The following is a 23,195-nucleotide window of genomic DNA, read 5'->3' as shown; positions in this document are numbered from 1 at the left end:
TTGTTGAGTGAGGCAAGGGAGGAGATAGCAGGGGCGCTGGCAATAATTTTCAATACCTCTCTGGCCACAGGAGAGGTGCCAGAGGACTGGAGGACAGCCAATGTGGTACCATTATTCAAGAAGAGAGGAAGGGATAAACCAAGGAACTACAGGCCAGTCAGTCTAACCTCAGTGGTGGGGAAACTATTGGAAGCAATTCTGAGGGACAGAATTAATCTACACTTGAAGAGGCAGGGATTAATCAAGGACAGTCAGCATGGTTTTGTTAAGGGGAGGTCATGTCTGACCAATTTGATTTAATTTTTCAAAGAGGTGACCAGATGTGTAGATGAGGGCAATGCGTTTGACGTAGTCTACTTGGACTTCAGCAAGGCTTTTGATAAGGTCCTGCATGGGAGACTGATAACGAAGGTAAGAGCCCATGGGATCCAAGGCAATTTGGCAAATTGGACCCAGAATTGGCTGAGTGGCAGGAAGCAGAGGGTGATGGTTGAGGGGTGTTTTGGTGACTGGATGCCTGTGTCCAGTGGGGTTCCACAAAGATCGGTGTTGGGCCCCTTGCTGTTTGTTGTATATATAAACGATTTAGGCTTGAATGTAGGAGGGTTGATCAGTAAGTTCGCAGATGACACGAAAATTGGTGGGGTGGTAAATAGTGAGGAGGAAAGCCTTAGATTACAGGAGGATATAGACGGGCTGGTCAGATGGGCTGATCAGTGGCAAATGGAATTTAATCCAGATAAGTGTGAGGTGATGCACTTGGACAAGGCAAACAAGGCACGGGAATACACGATGAATGGTAGGACCCTGGGAAGTACCAAGGATCAGAGGGACCTTGGTGTGCATGTCCAACGATCCCTTAAGGTAGCGGGACAGGTAGATAAGGTGGTTAAGAAGGTGTATGGGATACTTGCCTTTATTAGCCGAGGCAAAAAATATAACAGCGGGGGGGTTATGCTGGAACTGTATAAAACGCTGGTTAGGCCACAGCTAGAGTATTGCGTGCAGTTCTGGAATCCGCATTATAGGAAGGATGTGATTGCACTAGAGAGAGTACAGAGGAGATTTACAGGATGTTGCCTGGGCTGGAGAGTTTTAGTTATGTGGAGAGATTGGATAGACTGGGATTATTTTCCTTGAAGCAGAGGAGATTGAGGGGGGGACATGATTGAGGTGTATAAAATTATGAGGGACATAGATAGGTTAGACAGAAATTAACTTTTTCCCTTGTTGGAGGGATCAATAACCAGGGAGCATAGATTTAAGGTAAGGGGCAGGAGGTTTAAAGGGTGTGTGAGGAAGAAATTTTTCACCCAGAGGGTGGCGGGAATCTGGAATTCACTGCCTGAAAGGGTGGTAGAGGCAGAAATCCTCATAACATTTAAAAAGTATTTGGTTGTGCACTTGTAATGCCATGGCATACAAGGCTATGGGCCTAGTGCTGGAAAATGGAATTAGAATAGTTAGGTACTTGTTTGACCGGCACAGACTCAATGGGCAGAAGGGCCTTTTTCTGTGCTGTCGACCTCTATGACTCTAGCTCTGAAGACGAGTCATACAGACTCAAAATGTTAACTCTGTTTCCCTCTCCACAGATGCTGCCAGACCTGCTGAGTTTTTCCAGCATTTTCTGTTTTTATTCCATGTCTCCAAGTTGGAATCCTAACATTGACAGCTGGGCAGAAACCAGTTCATCCTGAGTAAGTGTGAAGAACCCACCCATTATCTTCATTGTAAAGCAATGGCTTTCAGCTAAGCCATTCCCGGTGGATGATACCAGTCTTGGACATGTGACTGAAACCGGCTGGAAATAAGAAGTTTTTATCGGAAGGACCCAGAGGGACATGGGCAGGCTGCACAAGCATAAAAAGAAAACAGCAGCTGCTGCAAAAGGCTTTGCCGTCTTTTCCTTTAAGAACCTGGAGGCCATTTATCCTAAAAGAGCTTCGCAGCCTGATTTCTTTCTCTCAGAAGTCCACCAGTATCGAAACGGGACCTCCTGGCACCAGAGGCACAAGTTAACAGCCAGACCTGCTGAGTTTTTCCAGGTAATTCTGTTTTTGTTTTGTTAACAGCTTTGTGATCTGCCGAAAAGTCTATCTCTTTGAAGGAATCCTGCAATAATCCTGACATCCAAATTCAGCTGTCCAAACCCATCTAAACTACAATTCAAGAGTGGAAAAGGAATCCTTTCTTTGTTGGGCTGTTGTGACTGTTCCACCACTGTCAATTATCCTTTTGATTTAACACTTGTAGGAGCGCATTATCTTCTTTCAGTGTATTTCTCTTGAGTGTATGATGTGTGTTTAGATTTTCAGCGTGAGTGTGTGAGTAAATAATCTTTTTTATTTATACCCACGAAAGCTTGCTGCTGTTATTTTTAAATTGACCACACACTCCAGGGCCTAAGAACCACACGTCTTCCTCTCCAAAACCACACTCATTACGGACAGTAAGGGAAGGGAATTGGGGCTTTTGGTTTATCTCTTCTCCCTTGTCCGTGAGAGAATACTCTCCGCTTGCCTGGATGAGGGCAGCTCCTACAACGCTCAAGAAGCTCGACACCATTAAGGACAAAACAGCCCGCTTGATCGGCACCTTATCCACCATCTTATACATTCACTCCCTCCACCACCGATGCACAGGAGCGGCAGTGTGTACCATCTACAAGATGTACTGCAGAAACATGCCAAGGCTCCTTCGACAGCACCTTCCAACCCCACAATCTCTACCACCTAGAAGGAGAAGGGCAGCAGATGCATGGGAAAACCGCCACCTGGAAGTTCCCCTCCAATATCCTGACCCCGGGTTTTAATTTTGCTAACAAGACTAACGTGATAGCCTGTCAAACATATATTGAAAGTTCATATAAACATCAACAATCACATTCCCCTCATCATCCCTCTCTGTTGCTTTATCATAAAGAACTCAATCAATTTAGTCAAACAAAATTTGCCTTTAACAAATTGGCTTTAATTTATGCACCCATATTTTTCCAAATGCCCATTAGTTTTGTCCCACATTATTATCTCAAAATGTTTCTCCACCACCTACATCAGGCTGACTGACCCGTATTTGCTGGGTTTATCTCACTCCCCTTTTTGAACAGGACCATAACGCTTGCAACCCTCCAGTCCTCTGGCATCATACCTAAGTTGCGTTAGAAGATTCTTTTACCGGATGTGAGCACCACTGGCGAGGCCAGCATTTATTGCCCATCCCTAATTGCCCTTGAGAAGGTGGTGGTGAGATGGCTTCTTGAACTGCTGCAGTCCATGTAGGTACACCCACAGTGCTGTTAGGGAGGGAGTTCCAGGATTTTGACCCAGTGACAGTGAAGGAACGGTGATATATTTCCAAGTCAGGATGGTGAGTGGCTTGGAGGGGAACTTCCAGGTGGTGGTGTTCCCATGTGTCTGCTGCCCTTGTCCTTCTAGATGGTAGAGGTCACAGGTTTGGAAGGTGCTGCCTAAGGAGCCTTTGGTGAGTTTCTGCCATGCATCTTGTAGATGGTACACACTGCTGCTACTGTGCGTCGGTGGTGGAGGGAGTGAATGTTGAAGTTGGTGGATGGGGTGAAGGTTGAAGCTGGTGGATGGGGTGCTGATCAAGCAGGCTGCTTTGTCCTGGATGGAGCTTCTTGAGTGTTGTTTACTGCACTCAACCAGGCAAGTGGGGAGCATTCCATCACATTCTTGACTTGTGCCTTGTAGATGGTGGGCAGGCTTCGGGGAGTCAGGAGGTGAGCTACAGAATTCACAGACTCTGACCTACTCTTGTAGCAGTCAGAGCCTCCGCAGTACCTGCTCTTACTCAGCTCAGCATCCTTGGGTGCATCCCATCTGGTCGGGGTGAACTTTCTACTTTGAACACTGTCGACCTTTTAAGTGCCTCTTTACTTATATCAAATCACTTTCTCTGCTATCTTCTCCATTGCTATAACACCGACAGCATCCTTTTCTCTATTGATGACAGATGCAAAGTCCTCATTTGATACCTCAACCATGCCCTCTGCCTCCTTTTTGATGCCTAATCAGCTCCACCCTTCCTTTCATTATCCTTTTACTATTTATATGCTTGTAAGATATTTTTAGTTGCTCTTTTAGCGCAATGTGTAGTGTCCCTGCCTCTGAGCCAGAAGCTCCGGGTTCGAGTCCCGCCCCAGGACTTGATGGTCAAGGAAGGTGCATTCATAACGCGGCCAAACAGGTTGAGAACCAGCCTGCAAATCCTTCCAACACCCACCAATGGCAGGCAGTAAGAGCGGGAGAGATTCCTGGTCAGCCATGTGATGGAAGGAACATTGGAGCCTCTACCATCACTATCCATAGCTCCAGGCTACAACATATATGGAAAAGTGCATGTTGCCATAGCAACTTGGACACCCTGAGTGACCTATAACATCAAAGGACCTTTTATGTTGCCTTTTAATCTTTTATCATAAACTCTCTTCATCACTTTTATTTTCTTTTTCAGTTCTTCCCTATATGTTTTGTGTTCAGTTTGACTCTATGGAATTATGAACCTTACATTTATCATAAGTTTTCTGTTTCATTTTTAGGAGAAAGTTAGCAGAGTTAGATTGGGAGATAAGATTCAACGGTGTTGCGGTCGATAAGCAATTGCAAACACTTAAAGAAATTGTTAATAATTAATAATAATTAATTAATAATAATTAATAATTCTCATTGAATTTATGTTCCCTTGAGGAATGAAAGCCCCATTGGAAAAATGGTACACCTCAGGCTAACTAAGGAAGTTAAGGATAGTACTAGGTTAAAAGGAGAGGCTTACAATATTGCCAAAAAGAGTAGTGAGCCTGAGGACAGGAATGGTTTTAAATATCAGCAAAAGGAAGACCAAGAAAATGATATAGAAGGAGAAACTAGAAAATGGGAGCAAACTAATCAGAAATACAAAAAACATATTGTGAGAGTTTTTAAAAGTGTGTAAAAAGGGAGAAATTAGCAAAAGTAAACATGGGTCTTTTAGAGGCAGTGTCAGGAGAAATTATAATGGGAAATGTAGTGTAAAGAGTTCATGTGAATATGCAAATGGGACAGTTCACAGCATCCTGGCGAAGTGATGGAAGGTCACACGAGTATGAAGATTGGGTGCCCCCAATGCAGCCTCGTGGAAAGGATGAAGTCTCGTTCTAGATGTAGTTATTCTTTGTTATGTTTTGAGTAAAGTTGATGTTAAACCCTACCTTGAAAGACTCCAACAATAGTCATTGTCAACACCGCGAATAAAGAACATTAGAGGGAATAAGGAAACAACACTAACATTGAACAAATATTTGGCCTGTATTTCCAGCATCCGCAGTAGCTTTTAGCTTTTTGTTTTTATATTTGGCCTGTCTTTCCTGTCGAAGACACAGGGAACAAGGGATTTTCCGGCCCTGTCGTGGTGGGACCCACCACGAGAGATTTGGCAGCCCAGCCAAAACATCCATTGAGTTTCAGCGGGACTGGACGGTCCGAGCAGTGGGCAGGCTGGAAAATCTCACCCACAAGTGCAAATTGTTGTGAACCAAGGGTCTAATAAGAGTGAAGAACTTAATGTAATTAATATTAGTGAAGAAAAGCCAGAGGAGAAATTACTGGGTGTAAAATTCAGCAAAACCCCTAGACCTGATGGCCTACATCCTAGCCTTCTAAAAGATGTGGCTGTAAAGAGAGTGGATGTACTGGTTTTGATCAACCAAAATTCGCTAGATTCTAGAACGGTCTCTGTGGATTAGAAGGTAGTAAATGTAATACCACTGCTCAAGAAAGGAGGGAGAGAGAAAACAGGAAGCATTAGGGCAGTTAGCCTGACATATAGTATGGAAAATGTTAGAATTGCATTATTAAAGATGTGGTAACAGCGCATTTAGAAAATGATAATATGACGAGGCAGACTCAATGTGGTTTCATGAAAAGGAAATTATGTTTGACAAAGCTATTAAGAGTTTTTTGAGGGCATAATTAGGAAGGTAGATAAGGGGAAACCAGTGGATGTAGTACATTTGGGTTTTCAGAAGGCAATCAAGAAGAAGTCACATAAGGGGTTGCTACTCAAGGTTAGGGCTCATGGTATTGGGAGTAATATATTAGCATGGATTGAGAATTGGATAATGGACAGAAAACAGGGGGTAGGAATAAACAGGATAATTTTCAGGATGGCAGAGTTTAACTAGTGAAGCATCACAAAGATCAGTGCTTGGGCCTCAGCTATTTATAATCTATATCAATGATTCAGGCAAGGGAACCATGTGTAACATGACCACATTTGCTGATGATACAAAGCTAGGTGGGAAACTAAGCTGTGAGGAGGACATAAAAATGCTGCAATGCGACACAGGTAGGTTCAGTGATTGGGCAAGAACATGGCAGATGGAGTATAACGTGTGGAAGCATAAAGTTATCCACTTTGGTAGGAAGGTGGTAAAGCAGAATATCTTTTTAAGAGCGAGAGTAATTGTTGGGATTCAGAAGGATTTGGATGTCCTTGTACACAAATCGCAGAAAGTTAACGTGTAGGTACAGCAAGCAATTAGAAAGGCAAATGATAAATTAGCCTTTTTTGCGAGGGGGTTCGAATATAATAAGGTAATCTTGCTGCAATTATATCGGGCTTTGGTGATACTCCAGCTGGAGCGCTGCGTACAGTTTGGGCCTTCTTACCTAAGGAAGGATATACTCGACTTAGACGGGATGCAGCAATGTTACTTGATTGATTCCTGGGATGAGATGTCTCTTCTATGAGAAGAGATTGAGTCGAGTGGGCCTATAGTCTCTGGAGTTTGGAAGTAATCTCATGGAAATGTCTAAAGTTCTTAGAGGGCCTTGACAGGTAGATACTGAAAGGTTGTTTTCCCTGATTAGAGAATCCAAAACCAGAGGTCAGAGTCTTAGTATAAGGGCAGGGCCATTTAGGGCTGAAGTGAGGAGAAATTTCATCATTCGTCCATTCTTTGGAATTCTCTAGCCCACAAGGCTGAGGTTTCTCAGTGAATGAGGATAATCAAGGTTGGACACTGACAGAATCAAGGGATTTGGGAATAGGATGGGAAAGTGGAGTTCATGTAGAAGTTCACCCATGATCTTATTGAATGCAGCATAGGCTTGAGGGGCCATATGTTCTAATCCTGCTCCTATTTCTTACGTTTTCTCTGTAACTTTAGTTATTTAGGGTTCTCTAGAAAAGGAGTCACTTCTTTTCCCCTCATTGAAATGTGTCTAATCTGCACCCAAAATATCTTCTCCTTCCAATCCTCCCAATGCTCACTTTCTGTCTTACCTGCCAATCTTTGATTCCAATCCAGGGCCAGATCTCCCTTTCAACTCATTGAAATGAGTCCACTTCTGGTTGAGTATTTCCACATGTGATTTTTTTCTTGCTCCTTTCTCATACACTAAACATAATCTTTTTTATTCATTCATCGGATGTGGGCATCGCTGGCTAGGCCCAGCATTTATTGCCCATCCTTGGTTGCCCTTGAGAAGGTGGTGGTGAGCTGCCTTCTTGAACCTCGGCAGGACATGTGGTGTAGGTACACCCACAGTGCTGTTAGGGAGGGAGTGCCAGGATTTTGACCCAGCGACAGTGAAGGAACGGCAATATATTTCCAAGTCAGGATGGTGAGTGGCTTGGAGGGGAACTTCCAGGTGGTGGTGTTCCTATTTATCCCTTTGTCCTTCTAGGTGGTAGTGGCCGTGGGTTTGGAAGGTGTTGTCGAAGGGGCTTTGGTGAATTCCTGCAGTGCATCTTGTAGATGCTGCTCCAGTGCATCGGTGGTGGAGGGAGTGAATGTTTGTGGATGGGGTGCCAATCAAGTGGGCTGCTTTGACCTGGATGGTGTTGAGCTTCTTGAGTGTTGTGGGAGCTGTGCTCATCCTGGCAAGTGGGGAGTATTCCATCACACTCCTGATTTGTGCGGTGTAGATGATGGACAGGCTTTGGGGAGTCAGGAGGTGAGTTACTTGTCGCACGATTCCTACCCTCTGACCTGCTCTTGTAGCCACAGTATTTATATGGCTAGTCCAGTTCAGTTTCTGGTCAATGGTAACCCTCAGCATGTTGATAGTGGGGGATTCAGTGATGGTAATGCCATTGAACATCAAAGGGCGATGGTTGGATTCTCTCTTGTTGGAGATGGTCATTGTCTGACACTTGTGTGGCCTGAATGTTACTTACCACTTGTCAGCCCAAGCCTGGATATTGTCCAGGACTTGCTGCATTTGGACATGGATTGCTTCAATATCTGAGGAGTTGTGAATGGTGCAATGAACATTGTGCAATCATCAGTGAACATCCCCACTTCTGACCTTATGATGGAAGGAAGGTCATTGATGAAGCAACTGTTTAGCTGTTTTGTCCATGTTTGAACCAAGTCTGTAATGAGGTCAGGAGCTGAGTGGCCCTGGCAGAACCCAAACTGGGCATCAGTGAGCAGGTTATTGCTAAGCAAGTGCCGCTTGATAATACTGTTGATGACCCCTTCCATCACTTTACTGATGATATAGAGTAGGCTGATGGGGCGGTAATCGGCCAGGTTGGATTTGACAATATTCCGGCAATAGTACTGAAGATTTGTGCCCCAGAACTTGCTGCGCCCATAGCCAAGCTGTTCCTGTACAGCTACAACACTGACATCTACCCAGCAATGTGGAAAATTGCCCAGGTATGTCCTGTACACAAAAAGCAGGACAAATACAGCCTTGGTTTAAACATGGACAAAAGAGCTGAACTCCAGAGGTGAGGTGAGAGTGACTGCCCTTGACATCAAGGCAGCATTTGACTGAGTGTGGCATCAAGGAGCCCTAGCAAAACTGGAGTCAATGGGAATCAGGGGGAAAACTCTCTGCTGGTTGGAGTCATACCTAGCACAAAGGAAGATGGTTGTGGTTGTTGGAGGTCAATCATCTCAGCTCCAGGACATCACTGCAGGAGTTCCTCAGGGTAGTGTCCTAGGCCCAACCATCTTCAGCTGCTTCATCAATGACATTCCTTCCATCATAAGGTCAGAAGGGGATGTTCGCTGATGATTGCATAATGTTCAGCACCATTCACAACTCCTCAGATACTGAAGCAGTCCATGTCCAAATGCAGCAAGACCTGGACAATATCCAGGCTTAGGCTGATAAGTGGCAAGTAACATTCGCACCACACAAGTGCCAGGCAATGACCATCTCCAATAGGAGAGAATTTAACCATCGCCCCATGATGTTCAATGGCATTACCATCACTGAATCCCCCACTATCAACATCCTGGGGGTTACCATTGACCAGAAGCTGAACTGGACTAGCCATATAAATACTGCGGCTACAAGAGCAGGTCAGAGGCTAGGAATCCTGCGGTGAGTAACTCACCACCTAACTCCCCAAAGCCTGTCCACCATCCACAAGGCACAAGTCAGGAGTGTGATGGAATACTCCCCACTTGCCTGTTTGAGTGCAGCTCCAACAACACTCAAGAAGCTTGACACCATCCAGGACAAAGCAGCCCACTTGATTGGCACCCCATCCACAAACATTCACTCCCTCCACCACTTATGCACAGTAGCAGCAGTGTGTACCATCTACAAGATGCTGTGCAGGAACTCACCAAGCCTCCTTCAACTGCACCTTCCAAACCCATGACCACTACCATCTAAAAGGACAAGGGCAGCAGCTACATGGGAACACCACCACCTGCAAGTTCCCCTCCAAGCCACTCACCATCCTGACTTGGAAATATATCGCCTTTCCTTCACTGTCGCTGGGTCAAAATCCTGGGACTCCCTCCCTAACAGCACTGTGGGTGTACCTACACCACATGGACTGCAGCGGTTCAAGAAGGCAGCTCAACACCACCTTCTCAAGGGCAACTAGGGATGGGCAACAAATGCTGGCCCAGCCAGTGACGCTCACATCCCATGAATTAATTTTTTAAAAAACTGTATTAATATTCCCTGTTGGCTGCCTGTAACTGCAGCTCACTAACCTATTTACCGTCTCTGGGTACTACACCCAGGGACTCTAAACATAAAGATGTGAAGGCATGAGAGAAGGTGCAGAAAATATTCACATGAATGGTTCTAGGGCTGAGGAACTTCAATTACCTAGAAAGATTGGAGAAGTTGGGACTTGGAGAAGAGAAGGTTGAGAGGAGTTTTGATAGAGGTGTTCAAAATCAGGAGAGGTCTGGATAGAGTAGATAGGGATAAACTATTCCCATTGGTGGAAGGGTCGAGAACGATAGGGACACAGGTTTAAGGTAATTGGAAAAAGAAGCAATGGAGACACGAGGAGAAACTTTTTCACACTACAAGTGGTTCAGGTCTGGAATGCGCTTCCTGAGAGTGTGGTGGAAGCAGGTTCACTCAAGGCTTTCAAGAGGGAATTGGATTATTTTCTGAAAAGGAAGAATGTGCAGGGTTGTGGGGAGAAGGTGGGGCGACGGCACTAGGTGAATTGCTCATTCGGAGAGCTGGTGCAGACACAATGGGCCAAATGGCCTCCTTCTGCACTGTAACAATTCTGTGATTCTGTGATCTCTTGGTCTACCTTGTATTTACCTTTCTGCTTAGGACTCAAAGCAATCTCTTGAATTTATAAAGTGCCTTTAATGCAGGGGAATTCACAGGAATGTGAGCAAACGATATTTGACATTGAGCCAAACGTTAGCTCAGGTCAAAGAGGAGCATCTTAAAGAGGAGAGCGAATTAGAGAGGTGAGGAATTTATGAAGGGAATTCCAAAGTTTGGGGACTAGGCAGGTGAAGGCTCAGAACAGCAGGTACATTTAATTACAAAGATGTCAGGGGAACAGATTTCGGGAATTTCAAGCCAACTCCAAATGAACACAAGTCAAGAACACAAACGCGCCTCACATTTGAATCTTAAAAAGACCAAAACTATACCTTACCATCTCCAAACCCATGTCATTCAACCACAAATGTTGGAGAGACCCTGCTACTGGGAGGAAGGCAGCATTGCCTATCTGTTCAATGGGATTGTTGGATAATTTCAGTTCATCCAAAATAGTCATCCCCGTTAGAGCAATGGTGGGAACCGCCGTCAGTTTATTTTCGTCCAAGAACAGCTTCTGGAGTTCCCCGATGGATTGTAGAGCAGTTGGGGAAATGTAAGTGATGTTGTTGCCTGTCAGGTAGAGCCATCGTATCTTCTCAGCTCCTTCCATGTTTTCGTCGGTCAGTCGGGGAATGGGATTGTATTCTAAGTGAAGAGCAAAGAGGTTGGGCAGTAGCTTGAATGCTCCCTTGGGTATGACTGATAACTTGTTGTAGTCTAAGTAGAGGTAAGTTAGGTCAGGTAGACCCTCAAAGGTTGCTGGCTGTAGACTTGATATCTCATTGCCAGACAGATACAGGTAAATTAGCTTCTTTAAGCCACGGAAGGCACCAGCGTGGATGTCATGAATTTGGCAGTTCTGCATGTGAAGCGAAACAAGGTTTTTCAAATCTGAGAATGAGCCTTTAGGCACTAAGTAGAAATCGTTGTAGCGCATGTCCAGAAGCCGGGCATCTATGGGGAAACCCTTTGGGATCTTGCGTAGACCTTTGCCCTCACAGCTGGAATGTTGTAAGTCATGTTTGCAGTCACAATGCTCTGGGCATGGAAGATTTTCTTCATTATTTGTTTCTGGCTTGCTCTCCAACATGAGCTCCTCCTCTTCTTCATAGTCTAAAAAGCGGCTTTCACATTTCAGGTCAATTAGCCGCAGGGATTCCAACCGTTCACCTCGAAATAGACTTGGTGCACTGCAGAACACCTCTGCCTTAGGCTTGGTGGAGTTGGTCATCCATTCGCGGAAAGGCCTCATCAAGCAGTTACACTGGATTGGGTTCCCTGTCAGATTGATCATTCTCAAGGCCTCAACTCCCTCCAGGGGCTGCATGACCTGCAGTTGATTGTAACGGAAATCAATAACGGCTAGCTTAGGGCTGTGGACAAAAGCTGCATGAGACACCTCCTGAAGGGCCATGTTGTCCAAAGTCAGATGCTTCAGTGACTGCATCCGGATGGACTCTTCTCCAAGATACGTCATGGGATTCTGGCCAAGATCCAGTCTGGCCACATTTTTGAGCCTGGATAAGGCTTCTGATGGCAGGTATTGAAGCTCATTGTCATCCAGACTCAGTCTCTTCAGCGTCCAGAGTCCAGCGAAGGCCTCGTCTGCAATGTTGTTGACCATGTTCTTAGATAAGCGTAGGTGTTTAATTTGCTGGAGACCCTGGAAGACCAAGGGAGGCAAATAGACCAGGAGATTCCCTCCCAAGTTTAAGAAGTTTAGGAATCCCAGCTGGCCAAAAGCACCAGGCCTGATCTCTTCAATCCTGTTGTTGTCGATGATGAGTTGTTGAAGGGACATTAGGCCATCAAAGGTCTCCTGATAGATGAATTCAATGCTATTGAAGCCTAAGTTCAGGTAGATCAGTTGACCAAGCCCACGGAAGGCACCTTCTGCAAGATGTTGAACCTTACATTTCTGTAAATTTAAGTGAGTAAGATAAGGAATAGGAAGGAAGGCTCCATTTGGAATGATGTTGATATTGTTCCCCTTGATATCCAGCTTCTTAGTAGCCTGCAAAAGAGATATTGTTAACACTGAATTGTCTACTTTCTGTTTCAGACATGTTTCATTTTTCTCTGCTATTGCCTGAGCATAATATCAGCGTGCAACCTGTAAGGATAGAACAAAACACAAGAAATAGGAGCAGAAGTAAACCATTCAGCCCATCGAGGCTGCTCCGCCATTCAGTACTATCATGGCTAATCTTAGGCTTCAATTCCATTTTCCTGTCTGCTCCCTGAGAGACCAAAAATCTGTCTATCCCAGCCTTAAATATATTCAACGATGGAGCATCCTTGGCCCTCTGGGGTAGAGAATTCCAAAGGTTCACAACCCTTTGAGTGAAGAAATTTCTCCTCATCTCAGTCCTAAATGATTGGCCCCTGATCCGGAGACTTTTTTTTATTCATTCATGGGACGTGGGTGTCGCTGGCTAGGGCAGCATTAATTGCCCATCCCTAATTGCCCTTAAGAAGGTGCTGGTGAGCCGCCCCCGTGTTTTAGATTCTCCAGCCGATGGAAATAACCTCGCAGCCTCTACCCTATCAGAATCTTGTAGGTTTCAATGAGATCACCTCTCATTCTTCTGAACTCCAGAAAGTATAAGCCCAAATTACTCGGCCTCTCATCATAGGACAACCCCCTCACCCCAAGAATCAATCTAGTGAATCTGCGCTGTACCGCCTCCTTATGGACAGGATAGACTGGACACTTACTGTTGATCCTCTGTGAGGTCTAAATAAGTGGCTCAAAATGGCCAGCCCTCTATTCCGCCCTCACTATGGGTAAAAAAACAAGCTGATGGTCTTTGCCTCGTGGAAATGATAGAAAATTGACAACAGAGCTGGGGGGGGGGTGGGGGCAATTCGGCCCATCGTATCCCCTGCTAGGCAAACTCAGGAGTGAGAATCCTGTCATTCACTGGCTTCTAGAGTGGATTTCAAATTTTGCCCAGAGTATTAGCCAAAAGTATATATTCCGCTCTCTTCCTGAGGAAAAGCCCAAAGCCTCTGGTTAACACATGGAAAATAACAGATCCAGACTCTGGAGAAGACACAGGGCTGACTGCAAATCTAAAGAGAATGAATTAGAAAGAAAGGTTAGGCAAGGAGTGGTTACGCACTTTGAAAGTCAACCCTCGTGCTATCAGCTGCCTGGGCCCTAAGCTCCGAATTCCCTTCCTACACCTCTCTGCCTCACTTTCCTCCTTTAAGATGCTCCTTAAAACCGACTTCTTTGGCCAAACTCTTGGTCACCGGACCTACTATCTCTGTGTATGACTCGGTGTCAAATTTTGTCTGACAACCCTCTGGTAAGCGCCTTGGGATGTTTTGTATGTTAAAGGCGCTACATAAATGCAATTTGGGAGTTTTGATATGGACTTGGAGTCCTGGGGGAAGCTCGCCCAGGATCACTGCACCCACAGTAACCAAATTAAAAAAAAACAGTTCAGCCTCCTTTGGAAGCAAACGCATATCGGAGGGTGGCCAAGTCGCTGCTATTGATAATAGAGTTGATCTGCAGAGACTTCTCAAGTGGAAACTTTAAGTTCGTTTACAATATACTCAGCAGCAACTACACGCGTGCTTTCAACTCCAACTCTATCTCCACACTGACTGCTGAGGTAGCCCACCCTATTCTCCTATTGGTTACTACAGATCATGTGATCTTTCCTAACACGTATCATTCTTAAAGGCACATTACACACTAAATAAAACCATAATTACTACACACACAGAGAGAGGAAAACCCGAGCCAGCAACTCGTCTGAAACCCTTCCAGGCGCAGTCTGGTGTTAGCAGACACCCCTGTGACCCACCGGAACCCCAGCAAACACCCCAGATGAATAAAATGGCTATCGTCACCTCAAAGGGCGAATGTGAAGAAATGCAGGTTGATTTTTTGTTGTCTTAATTTTCCCATTATAATTTTCCAAACTCCTGTCACTCACTTTTTAAAAAACACTTGCACATTTTTAAAAATTCTTTCATGCGACGTGGGCGTCGCTGGCAAGGCCAGCATTTGTTGCCCATCCCTAATTGCCCTTGAACTGAGCGGCTTGCCAGGCCATTTCAGAGGGCAGTTAAGAGTCAACCACATTGCTGTGGGTCTGGAGTCACATGTAGGCCAGACCAGGTAAGGATGGCAGATTTCCTTCCCCTAAAGGGCATTAGTGAACCAGATGGGTTTTTACAATAATCGATGATAGTTGCCATAGTCACCATGACTGAAACTAGCTTTACATTCCACATTTTTTTTCTTAATTGAATCTAAATTCCAGCTGTTATGGTGGGACTAGCCCCGGCAATTAATGATAGTGTCAGGCCACTATTACTGGTGATTAGCTTTCAATTCCAGATTTATTAATTGAATTTAAATTCCACCAGCAGCCGTGGTGGGATTTGAACCCCAGAGCATTAGCCTGGGGCCTCTGGATTACTGGTCCCGTGATGTTAGCACTGGGACACCATCTCCTCAATTAGAGTACAACGTATCCTGGGAATTTCTAAACCTGCTGCCATCAATTTACTGTGAAATAAGTTTCTACCAAGGACACAATCCAATTAAATTGATGTTATAAATTTGACAAAACTGATTTGAATCTCTCTGCCTCCTTCACCGGATGTGCAGATGAGACCTCCGCAGCCAAGGTCAGCAGGGTCTGGGGTCAGACAATGAGAGTTTTGGAATTGCCCTTGCATTCAAATGTATAGGGCACAGTAGCCAGGGATAATCAACCCTTAAAAGACTTCAGGGAGTCATATTCAGATTAGCAGACAGATGTCAGATGGAATTTAAGACAGAGCAGTGTGAAGCGATCCATTTTGGTGGGAGGGCTGAGGAGAGGCACAGGAACAGAGAGACCTGTAAGGTGGATGCAGATCTTTGAAGGCGGCGGGTAAAGATGGCAGGGCAAGTTGAAAAGCTTTTTTTAAAAAGCACATGCGATCCTTGGTTTAATAAGTAGAGGCGTGGAGTAAAAAAGCAAGCGAGTTATGTTAGAACTTTATAAAACATTGGTTAGACTTCATCTGGAGCACTGTGTTTAATTCTGGGCACCACACTTCACGAAGATTTTGAGGCCTTGAACCATACACACATGTACCAGCAGAGGGAGTTGCTGGGAAGAGATGATAAGGGGTCCATGTTTAACAGCTTGTACAGTTCCAATTCTAAATATCTGAATATATATTAATGTTACTGTCCCAAGAACTCCACATGTATTAGCAGGGTGATCAACTCTGGTCAAAAGAAAGGGGAACATTTTGCCATGCAGTGGGCTGGGGTTGTTGGTGGGGCAGGGGGTGGGGGGTGGAATTCTGGCGAATCTGTGAGAACAAGGGGTGGGGGGTGTAGGAGGTTTGCAGGCCCAGCAATGAGACCGGGGGGGGAGTGGGGGGAAGGCTTGAGGCTGGTGCACCTGTAGTGGGGGGATGCTGGCAACACCTTCAGAGCAGGGGCAGGGGAGGCCTGCAGGTGTGCAAGCCTCCCCGATTCTGTTGCTTCTGTCTGCCAACCCCTCCCTCCCTGCCCCCGGACACCCACAGGTAAGCCCCGAGCACCGACCACAAAGTGCCAGTAAAAGGCCCAGAAATCTGGGACAAAATGCAACCAGATCAGAGGTGACGTGAGGCAAAACATTTTTACACAGAGAGCAGTTGTGGGCTGGAATGTGCTGCCTGAAAGGGCGGCAGAGGCAGATTCAATAGTTACTTTCAAAAGGGGAATTGGGTAAATACTGGAAGGGAAAAGTATTTCAGGGCTGTGGCGACAGAGCAGGAGAGTGGCACTAATTGGATCTCCACTCTAGCGGTAGCACAGGAATGATGGGTTGAATGGCCTCCTTCTGTGCTGTATCGTTCTATGATTCTATCTCTGTAACATCCTCAAACACTACAACCCCTCCAAGATTTTGGTGCTCCTTTAATCTAAACTCTTGAGCAGTCCTGAGTTTAATCACTCCACCACTGGTGGCCATGCCTTCAGCTGCCTGGGCCCATATAATCTTCAGGTGACCTCTTCCTGTGGTGTAAGTGTGTATGTATTTTGTATATATATATATATATATATATATATATGAACACATGACTGCATGTATAAAAGCCTCAAAAAAAGCAAATGTGCTTACTTAAAAAACCAATAAAAAATATATTTAAAGAAATAGTTTACAGGGAACATTAGGGGGAACTTCTTCACTCAGAGAGCGGTGAGAGTGTGGAATGAGCTACCATCTGACGTGGTAAATGCGGGCTCACTCTTAAGTTTTAAGAATAAATTAGATAGATCTGAGGTCTGGAGGGTTATGGACTAGGTGCAGGTCAATGGGACTAGCGGAATAATATTTCGGCACAGACTAGAAGGGCCGAATGGCCTGTTTTCTGTGCTGTAGTGTTCTATGGTTCTATTTATATAAAAAGTTGTTAAATAAACTCAGGATTCAGAAAAAGATAAGGAAGGTGGTAAAATACATGCAACTATAAATTTCAAACTCTATTTAAATTTAAACTGTGACACTAAAGCAGTCCATGTCCAAATGCAGCAAGACTTGGACAATATCCAGGTTTGGGCTGACAAGTGGCAAGCAATACTCATGCCACACAAGTGCCAGACAATGACCATCTCCAACTAGAGAGAATCTAACCATCGCCCCTTGATGTTCAATGGCATTACCATCGCTGAATCCCCCACTATCAACATCCTGGGGGTTACCATTGACCAGAAACTGAACTGGACCATCCATATAAATACTGTGGCTACAAGAGCAAGTCAGAGGCTGGGAATTCTGTAGTGAGTAACTCACCTCCTGACTCCCCAAAGCCTGTCCACCATCTACAAGGCACAAGTCAGGAGTGTGATGGAATACTCTCCACTTGCCTGGATGAGCGCAGTTCCCACAAGAAGCTTAACACCATCCAAGACAAAGCAGCCAGTTTGATTGGCACCCCATGCACCACTTTTAACATCCACTCCCTTCACCACTGATTCATAGTAGCAGCAGTGTGTACCATCTACAAGATGCACTGCAGGAATTCACCAAGGCTCCTTAGACAGTACCTTCCAAACCTGTGACCTCTACCACTTGGAAGGACAAAGACAGCAGATAGATGGGAACACCGCCACCTGCAAGTTCCTCTCCAAGCCACTCACCATCCTGACTTGGAAATATATCGCCGTTCCTTCACTGTCGCTGGGTCAAAATCCTGGAACTCCCTTCCTAACAGCACTGTGGGTGTACCTACACCACATGGACTGCAGCGGTTCAAGAAGGCAGCTCACCACCACCTTCTCAAGGACAATTAGGGATGGGCAATAAATGCTGGCCCAGCCAGCGAAGCCCACATCCCATGAATGAATGAAAAAAAGCTCATACCAGGGGCCTCAGTTGAAACTGGTGGATGTCAAAGTTTGGACTGATAGCAGGAAGTTCATTTTAACATAGAGTGGACAATAATGGGACTTCTGTGAATGGAAACCAAGCCCCCCAGTTGGATAAAAGCAAAATTCTGTGGGCTGGAAATCCGAAACAAAAACAAAAATAAACACAAAAATACCTGGAAAAACTCAGCGGGTCTGACAGCATCTGCGGAGAGGAACACAGTTAACGTTTCGAGTCCGTATGACCCTTCATCAGTTGGATGCTGTGCCAGGGGAACTGTGCACTCCTCCTGAAGGGATTGTGAACTAAAAGGGGCCATATCTGTACCTACCTCGATTTTAAAATTCTTATCCTTGCTTTCAAACCCTTCCATGCGTGACCCCCTCCCTTGTCCTGCAATCTCCAGTAGCTGTAGAACCCAACGAGGTCTCTGTGCTCCTTAAATTCTGGCCTCATGAGCATTGCCTATTTTAATCGCTCCACCATTGGCGATCATGCCTTCAGCCTCTAAAGTCCTAAGTTCTGGAATTCCCTCCTTAAACCTCTCCACCTCTCTGCCTCTCTTTCATTCTTAAAACCTACCTCTCTGACCAAACTTCTGTCACCATCTCTTTATGCGCCTCGGTGTCAAGCTTTGTAATGCTCCAGTGATGTTTTATTATGTTTAAAGGCACTATATAAATTTAAATCATAGTTGTCGGCAATTCTGGGAAGTCAGTGAGTTCTGGACACTCCTTCAAAAAACAACACTGTTTGGATGCGAAACAAAAACAGAATTACCTGGAAAAACTCAGCAGGTCTGGCAGCATCGGCGGAGAAGAAAAGAGTCGACGTTTCGAGTCCTCACGACCCTTCAACAGAACTGAGTCTCGTTAGGAGAGGGGTGAAATATAAGCTGGTTTAAGGTGGGGGGTGGGGGAGAGAAGTTGAGGGTGGGGTGGTTGTAGGGACAAGCAAGCAGTGATAGGAGCAGATAATCAAAAGATGTCACAGACAAAAGGATCAAAGAGGTGTTGAAGGTGGTGATATTATCTAAGAGAATGTGCTAATTAAGAATGGATGGCAGGATACTCAAGGTACAGCTCTAGTGGGGGTGGGGTGGAAAGACTGACAAGGTATTAGTTGTAGATTTAAAAATAATGGAAATAGGTGGGAAAAGAAAAATCTATATAGATTATTGAAAAAAACAAAAGGGAGGGGGAAGAAACAGGGTGGGGATGGGGGGAGGGAGTTTAAGATCTAAAGTTGTTGAATTCAATATTCAGCCCGGAAGGCTGTAAAGTGCCTAGTCGGAAGATGAGGTGCTGTTCCTCCAGTTTGCGTTGGGCTTCACTGGAACAGTGCAGCAAGCCAAGGACAGACATGTGGGCAAGAGAGCAGGGTGGAGTGTTAAAATGGCAAGCGACAGGGAGGTTTGGGTCTTTCTTGCGGACAGACCGCAGGTGTTCTGCAAAGCGGTGGCCCAGTTTGCGTTTGGTCTCTCCAATGTAGTCTCAATTTCTGATGATACCAATCCACCAATATCCATTACAAGCCTACCGACTCCCACAGCTACCTCGACTACAGCTCCTCACACCCCGCCTCCTGTAAGGACTCCATTCCATCCTCTCAGTTCCTTCGCCTCCGTCGCATCTGTTCTGATGATGCTACCTTCAAAAACAGTTCCTCTGACATGTCCTCCTTCTTCCTTAACCGAGGCTTTCCACCCACGGTGGTTGACAGGGCCCTCAACCATGTCTGGCCCATCTCCCACGCATCCGCCCTCACGCCTTCTCCTCCCTCCCAGAAACATGACAGGGTCCTCCTTGTCCTCACTTATCACCCCACCAGCCTCCGCATTCAAAGGATCATCCTCTGCCATCTCCAGCATGCTGCCACCACCAAACACATCTTCCCTTCACCCCCCCGGTGGCATTCCGTAGGGATCGTTCCCTCCGGGACACCCTGGTCCACTCCTCCATCACCCCCTACTCCTCAACCCCCACTTATGGCACCTCCCCATGCCCACGCAGAAGGTGCAACACCTGCCCCTTCACTTCCTCTCTCCTCACCGTCCAAGGGCCCAAACACTCCTTTCAAGTGAAGCAGCATTTCACTTGCATTTCCCCTAACTCAGTCTACTGCATTCGTTGCTCCCAATGCGGTCTCCTCTACATTGGAGAGACCAAACGCAAACTGGGCGACCGCTTTGCAGAATACTTGTGGTCTGTCCGCAAGAAAGACCCAAACCTCCCTGTTGCTTACCATTTTAACACTCCACCCTGCTCTCTTGCCCACATGTCTGTCCTTGGCTTGCTGCACTGTTCCAGTGAAGCCCAACGCAAACTGGAGGAACAGCACCTCATCTTCCGACTAGGCACTTTACAGCCTTCCGGGCTGAATATTGAATTCAACAACTTTAGATCTTAAACTCCCTCCCCCCATCCCCACCCCGTTTCTTCCCCCTCCCTTTTGCTTTTTTCAATAATTTATATAGATTTTTCTTTTCCCACCTATTTCCATTATTTTTAAATCTACAACTAATACCTTGTCAGTCTTTCCACCCCACCCCCACTAGAGCTGTACCTTGAGTGTCCTGCCATCCATTCTTAATTAGCACATTTTCTTAGATAATATCACCACCTTCAACACCTCTTTGATCCTTTTGTCCGTGACATCTTTTGATTATCTGCTCCTATCACTGCTTGCTTGTCCCTACAACCACCCCACCCTCAACTTCTCTCCCCCCCCGCCCACCACCTTAAACCAGCTTATATTTCACCCCTCTCCTAATATTACTCAGTTCTGTTGAAGGGTCTTGAGGACTCGAAACGTCAACTCTTTTCTTCTCCGCCGATGCTGCCAGACCTGCTGAGTTTTTCCAGGTAATTCTGTTTTTGTTTTGGATTTCCAGCATCCGCAGTAGTTTTTTGTTTTTATCACTGTTTGGATGTGTCACACTAACCCAGCGCAAGTCTTGGAAATATGAACAGGCAAATATAGATGTACACTCGAATTAGGAGCAGGAGTGAACCACTCAGCCCCTTGAGCCTGCTTTATGTTTCATGAGGTCAAGGGATTAACTAAATGCCAAAGGTTACAGGTGTAGCCAAGTTTTCTAGGAATGCAGGGGTTTGACAAAATTAGGCTCCAGGTGCTTTCACGTTGGTATAAAATTAGGCTCTCATGTTGGTACAAAAGACCTGAGTAAACTAAGCAATGAGTTAAATGTTTGTTTATTAGAAAGCACAGATGATTTTTCAGAAACCAGATTCTGAAAGGTCAAGGCCAGTAATGTTCTGGGAGTCCTTCCTCCCTCATTGTGCTGTGTTTAAATGTGCTTTTTCCTGAACAGCCCTCTCTGAGGAAAGCTGGTCGCTCCCAGCAGGAACTCAGCGCTGAGCTGTGTCTGCCTCAAGTCGACCACAACTCAGTGAACTGTACCCAGCACTTCTAACTGACCGGCCAACCGTAAATGCACAGACTTGACTAACTATGGATTTTACCAAGGCGTTTGTAACTCTAAGTATAATACAGAGGAGAAAGACCATTCTGCCCATCAAAAGAAAGGGTGATATTCTTCCCCTTTGCAGCATCAAATTTCATCCTGAGTGATCCCACCTCTTGGCCTTCGGTACTTTAACGGGAAGTTAATTCCCTGTTTTGATCAGTCTGTGTGAAGTCATCAGTGTTAAATGGGCTGTTTGTTAGTTTAAAACCCCACCCCCTTGTCCTTGTTAATGGTCTATTAATTAGATTCTTAAGTCACACAAGCTGAAAGGGCATTGTTCAATTAAGTACTTAGAGCACTTATAAAGAGAGACTGCTTGGTTACTGGGTTAGTGGGTAGGAGGCAGACATATGTTATACTGCATTCTGTAAATAAAGAAACTGTCAAGAAAAGGATTTCTAGTTTCATACTTCTGGCTTGGGAATCCATTTATCAGTCCTAACCTCTTGGAAGTGATCTTCTGGAATCACTCATGCAGTCAAAGAGAACTTAGGCAAATACACAAGGTGGAAAGGAATAGAAGGATATGCTGATAGGTTGAGATGAAGAGAGATAGGAGGAGGCTTATATGAAGCATAAATGCTAGCATGTATCTGTTTGGCTCAATGGTCTATTTGGTCATTCTATGTAGGTCATATACCTCTAAAGCATCAGGAAATGTGGATATGGAGGAGCTTGAGCTCCCAGTTTCAGAGCTTAAGTGGGAGCTGGAGTTACTTACAGTGCATCCAGGAAGATGAGAACCATGTGGATAGCACATTTCTAGAGGTGGTCACCCTATGGCGTAAGGGTGTGCAGACAGCGAGGGAATGGGCGACTGCCAGCCAATCAAGCAGGAACAGGCAGATGGTGGATAATTCCCCTCAGGGCATCTCACTCTCCAACTGGTATTCAGTTCTGAGCCCTGGTGGGGGGTGATGGGTCCTCTGGGGAGTGCAGCCAAGTCCATGGTACCACGGCTGGGTTAGAGGGACAAGAGGAAAATTGGAAAAGCAATAGTGATAGTTAGTGAAACAGAAATTTCCTGTGACCTGAGGGGTGAGGGTGAACAGCCAGCACTTGTGGACCACATTGGTACCAATGACAGAGGTAGAAAGAGGGATGTGATCCTGCAGACAGAGTTTAGGGAGCTTGGAAGGAGACTAGCAAGCAGGAGCTCAAAGGTGGCGATCTCGCCGTGCGCCGTGCAAGTGAGTATAGAAACAGGAGAACAGAGGAGATGAATGGGTGGCTGGCGAGATGGTGCAAGAGGGAGGGCTTTAGATTCCTGGGATATTGGGGCCAGTTCTGAGGAGGTTGGAGCTGTTCAGGTGAACAGGCTGCACCAAAACGGAGCCAGAGCCAATGCGAGGCAGTTTGCGAGTGCTGTCGGGGAGGGTTTAAACTAACTTGGCAGGGGTGTGGGAACCAAGATGTAACAGAGGGAAAATGAGGTACAACAAGGATTGGAAGAGAGAAAAAGCACTAGAGTAAGAAAAGGTAAAGTGTTAGGTGGAGCCAGAGTAAGAGAAAATGTAATAAGGTCTAATTAGGTTTATAGTGCATGTATATATGTAAATACATGAAGCATGGTAAATAAGATTGGCGCTCTATAGGTGCTGGTAGACATATGGAATTATGCTGTTGGGGCAATAACAGAGACCTGACTCAAAGTATGGGAGAATTGGGTACAAAATGTTCCTGGATATAAGGTATTCAGGAAAGATCAGGAAGGAAAAAAAGGAGGGTGGGTGGCAGTAATATTTAAGTGCTGGAGAGAGAGCATGT

At 45.5% G+C, this 23,195-nt stretch overlaps 1 protein-coding gene across 3 annotated transcripts in view; it reads right to left on the bottom strand.

Moving 5' to 3' along the window:
* The window catches only part of LOC144669554 (chondroadherin-like protein), a 79,948-nt gene that overhangs the window by 5,652 nt on the left and 51,101 nt on the right, over positions 1-23,195 (bottom strand). For all 3 annotated transcript variants that reach the window (XM_078532040.1, XM_078532039.1, XM_078532037.1), the window contains one exon: positions 10,894-12,573. In XM_078532040.1, the coding sequence (XP_078388166.1) occupies positions 10,894-12,573 (1,680 nt within the window). The remainder of the gene's footprint in view (positions 1-10,893; positions 12,574-23,195) is intronic.

The sequence above is a fragment of the Cetorhinus maximus genome, chromosome 29, assembly GCF_964194155.1.
Source record: "Cetorhinus maximus chromosome 29, sCetMax3.hap1.1, whole genome shotgun sequence".
NCBI lineage: Eukaryota > Metazoa > Chordata > Chondrichthyes > Lamniformes > Cetorhinidae > Cetorhinus > Cetorhinus maximus.
Note: the sequence above shows the minus strand (reverse complement) of the source record. Positions and strands in the feature narration are given on the sequence as shown.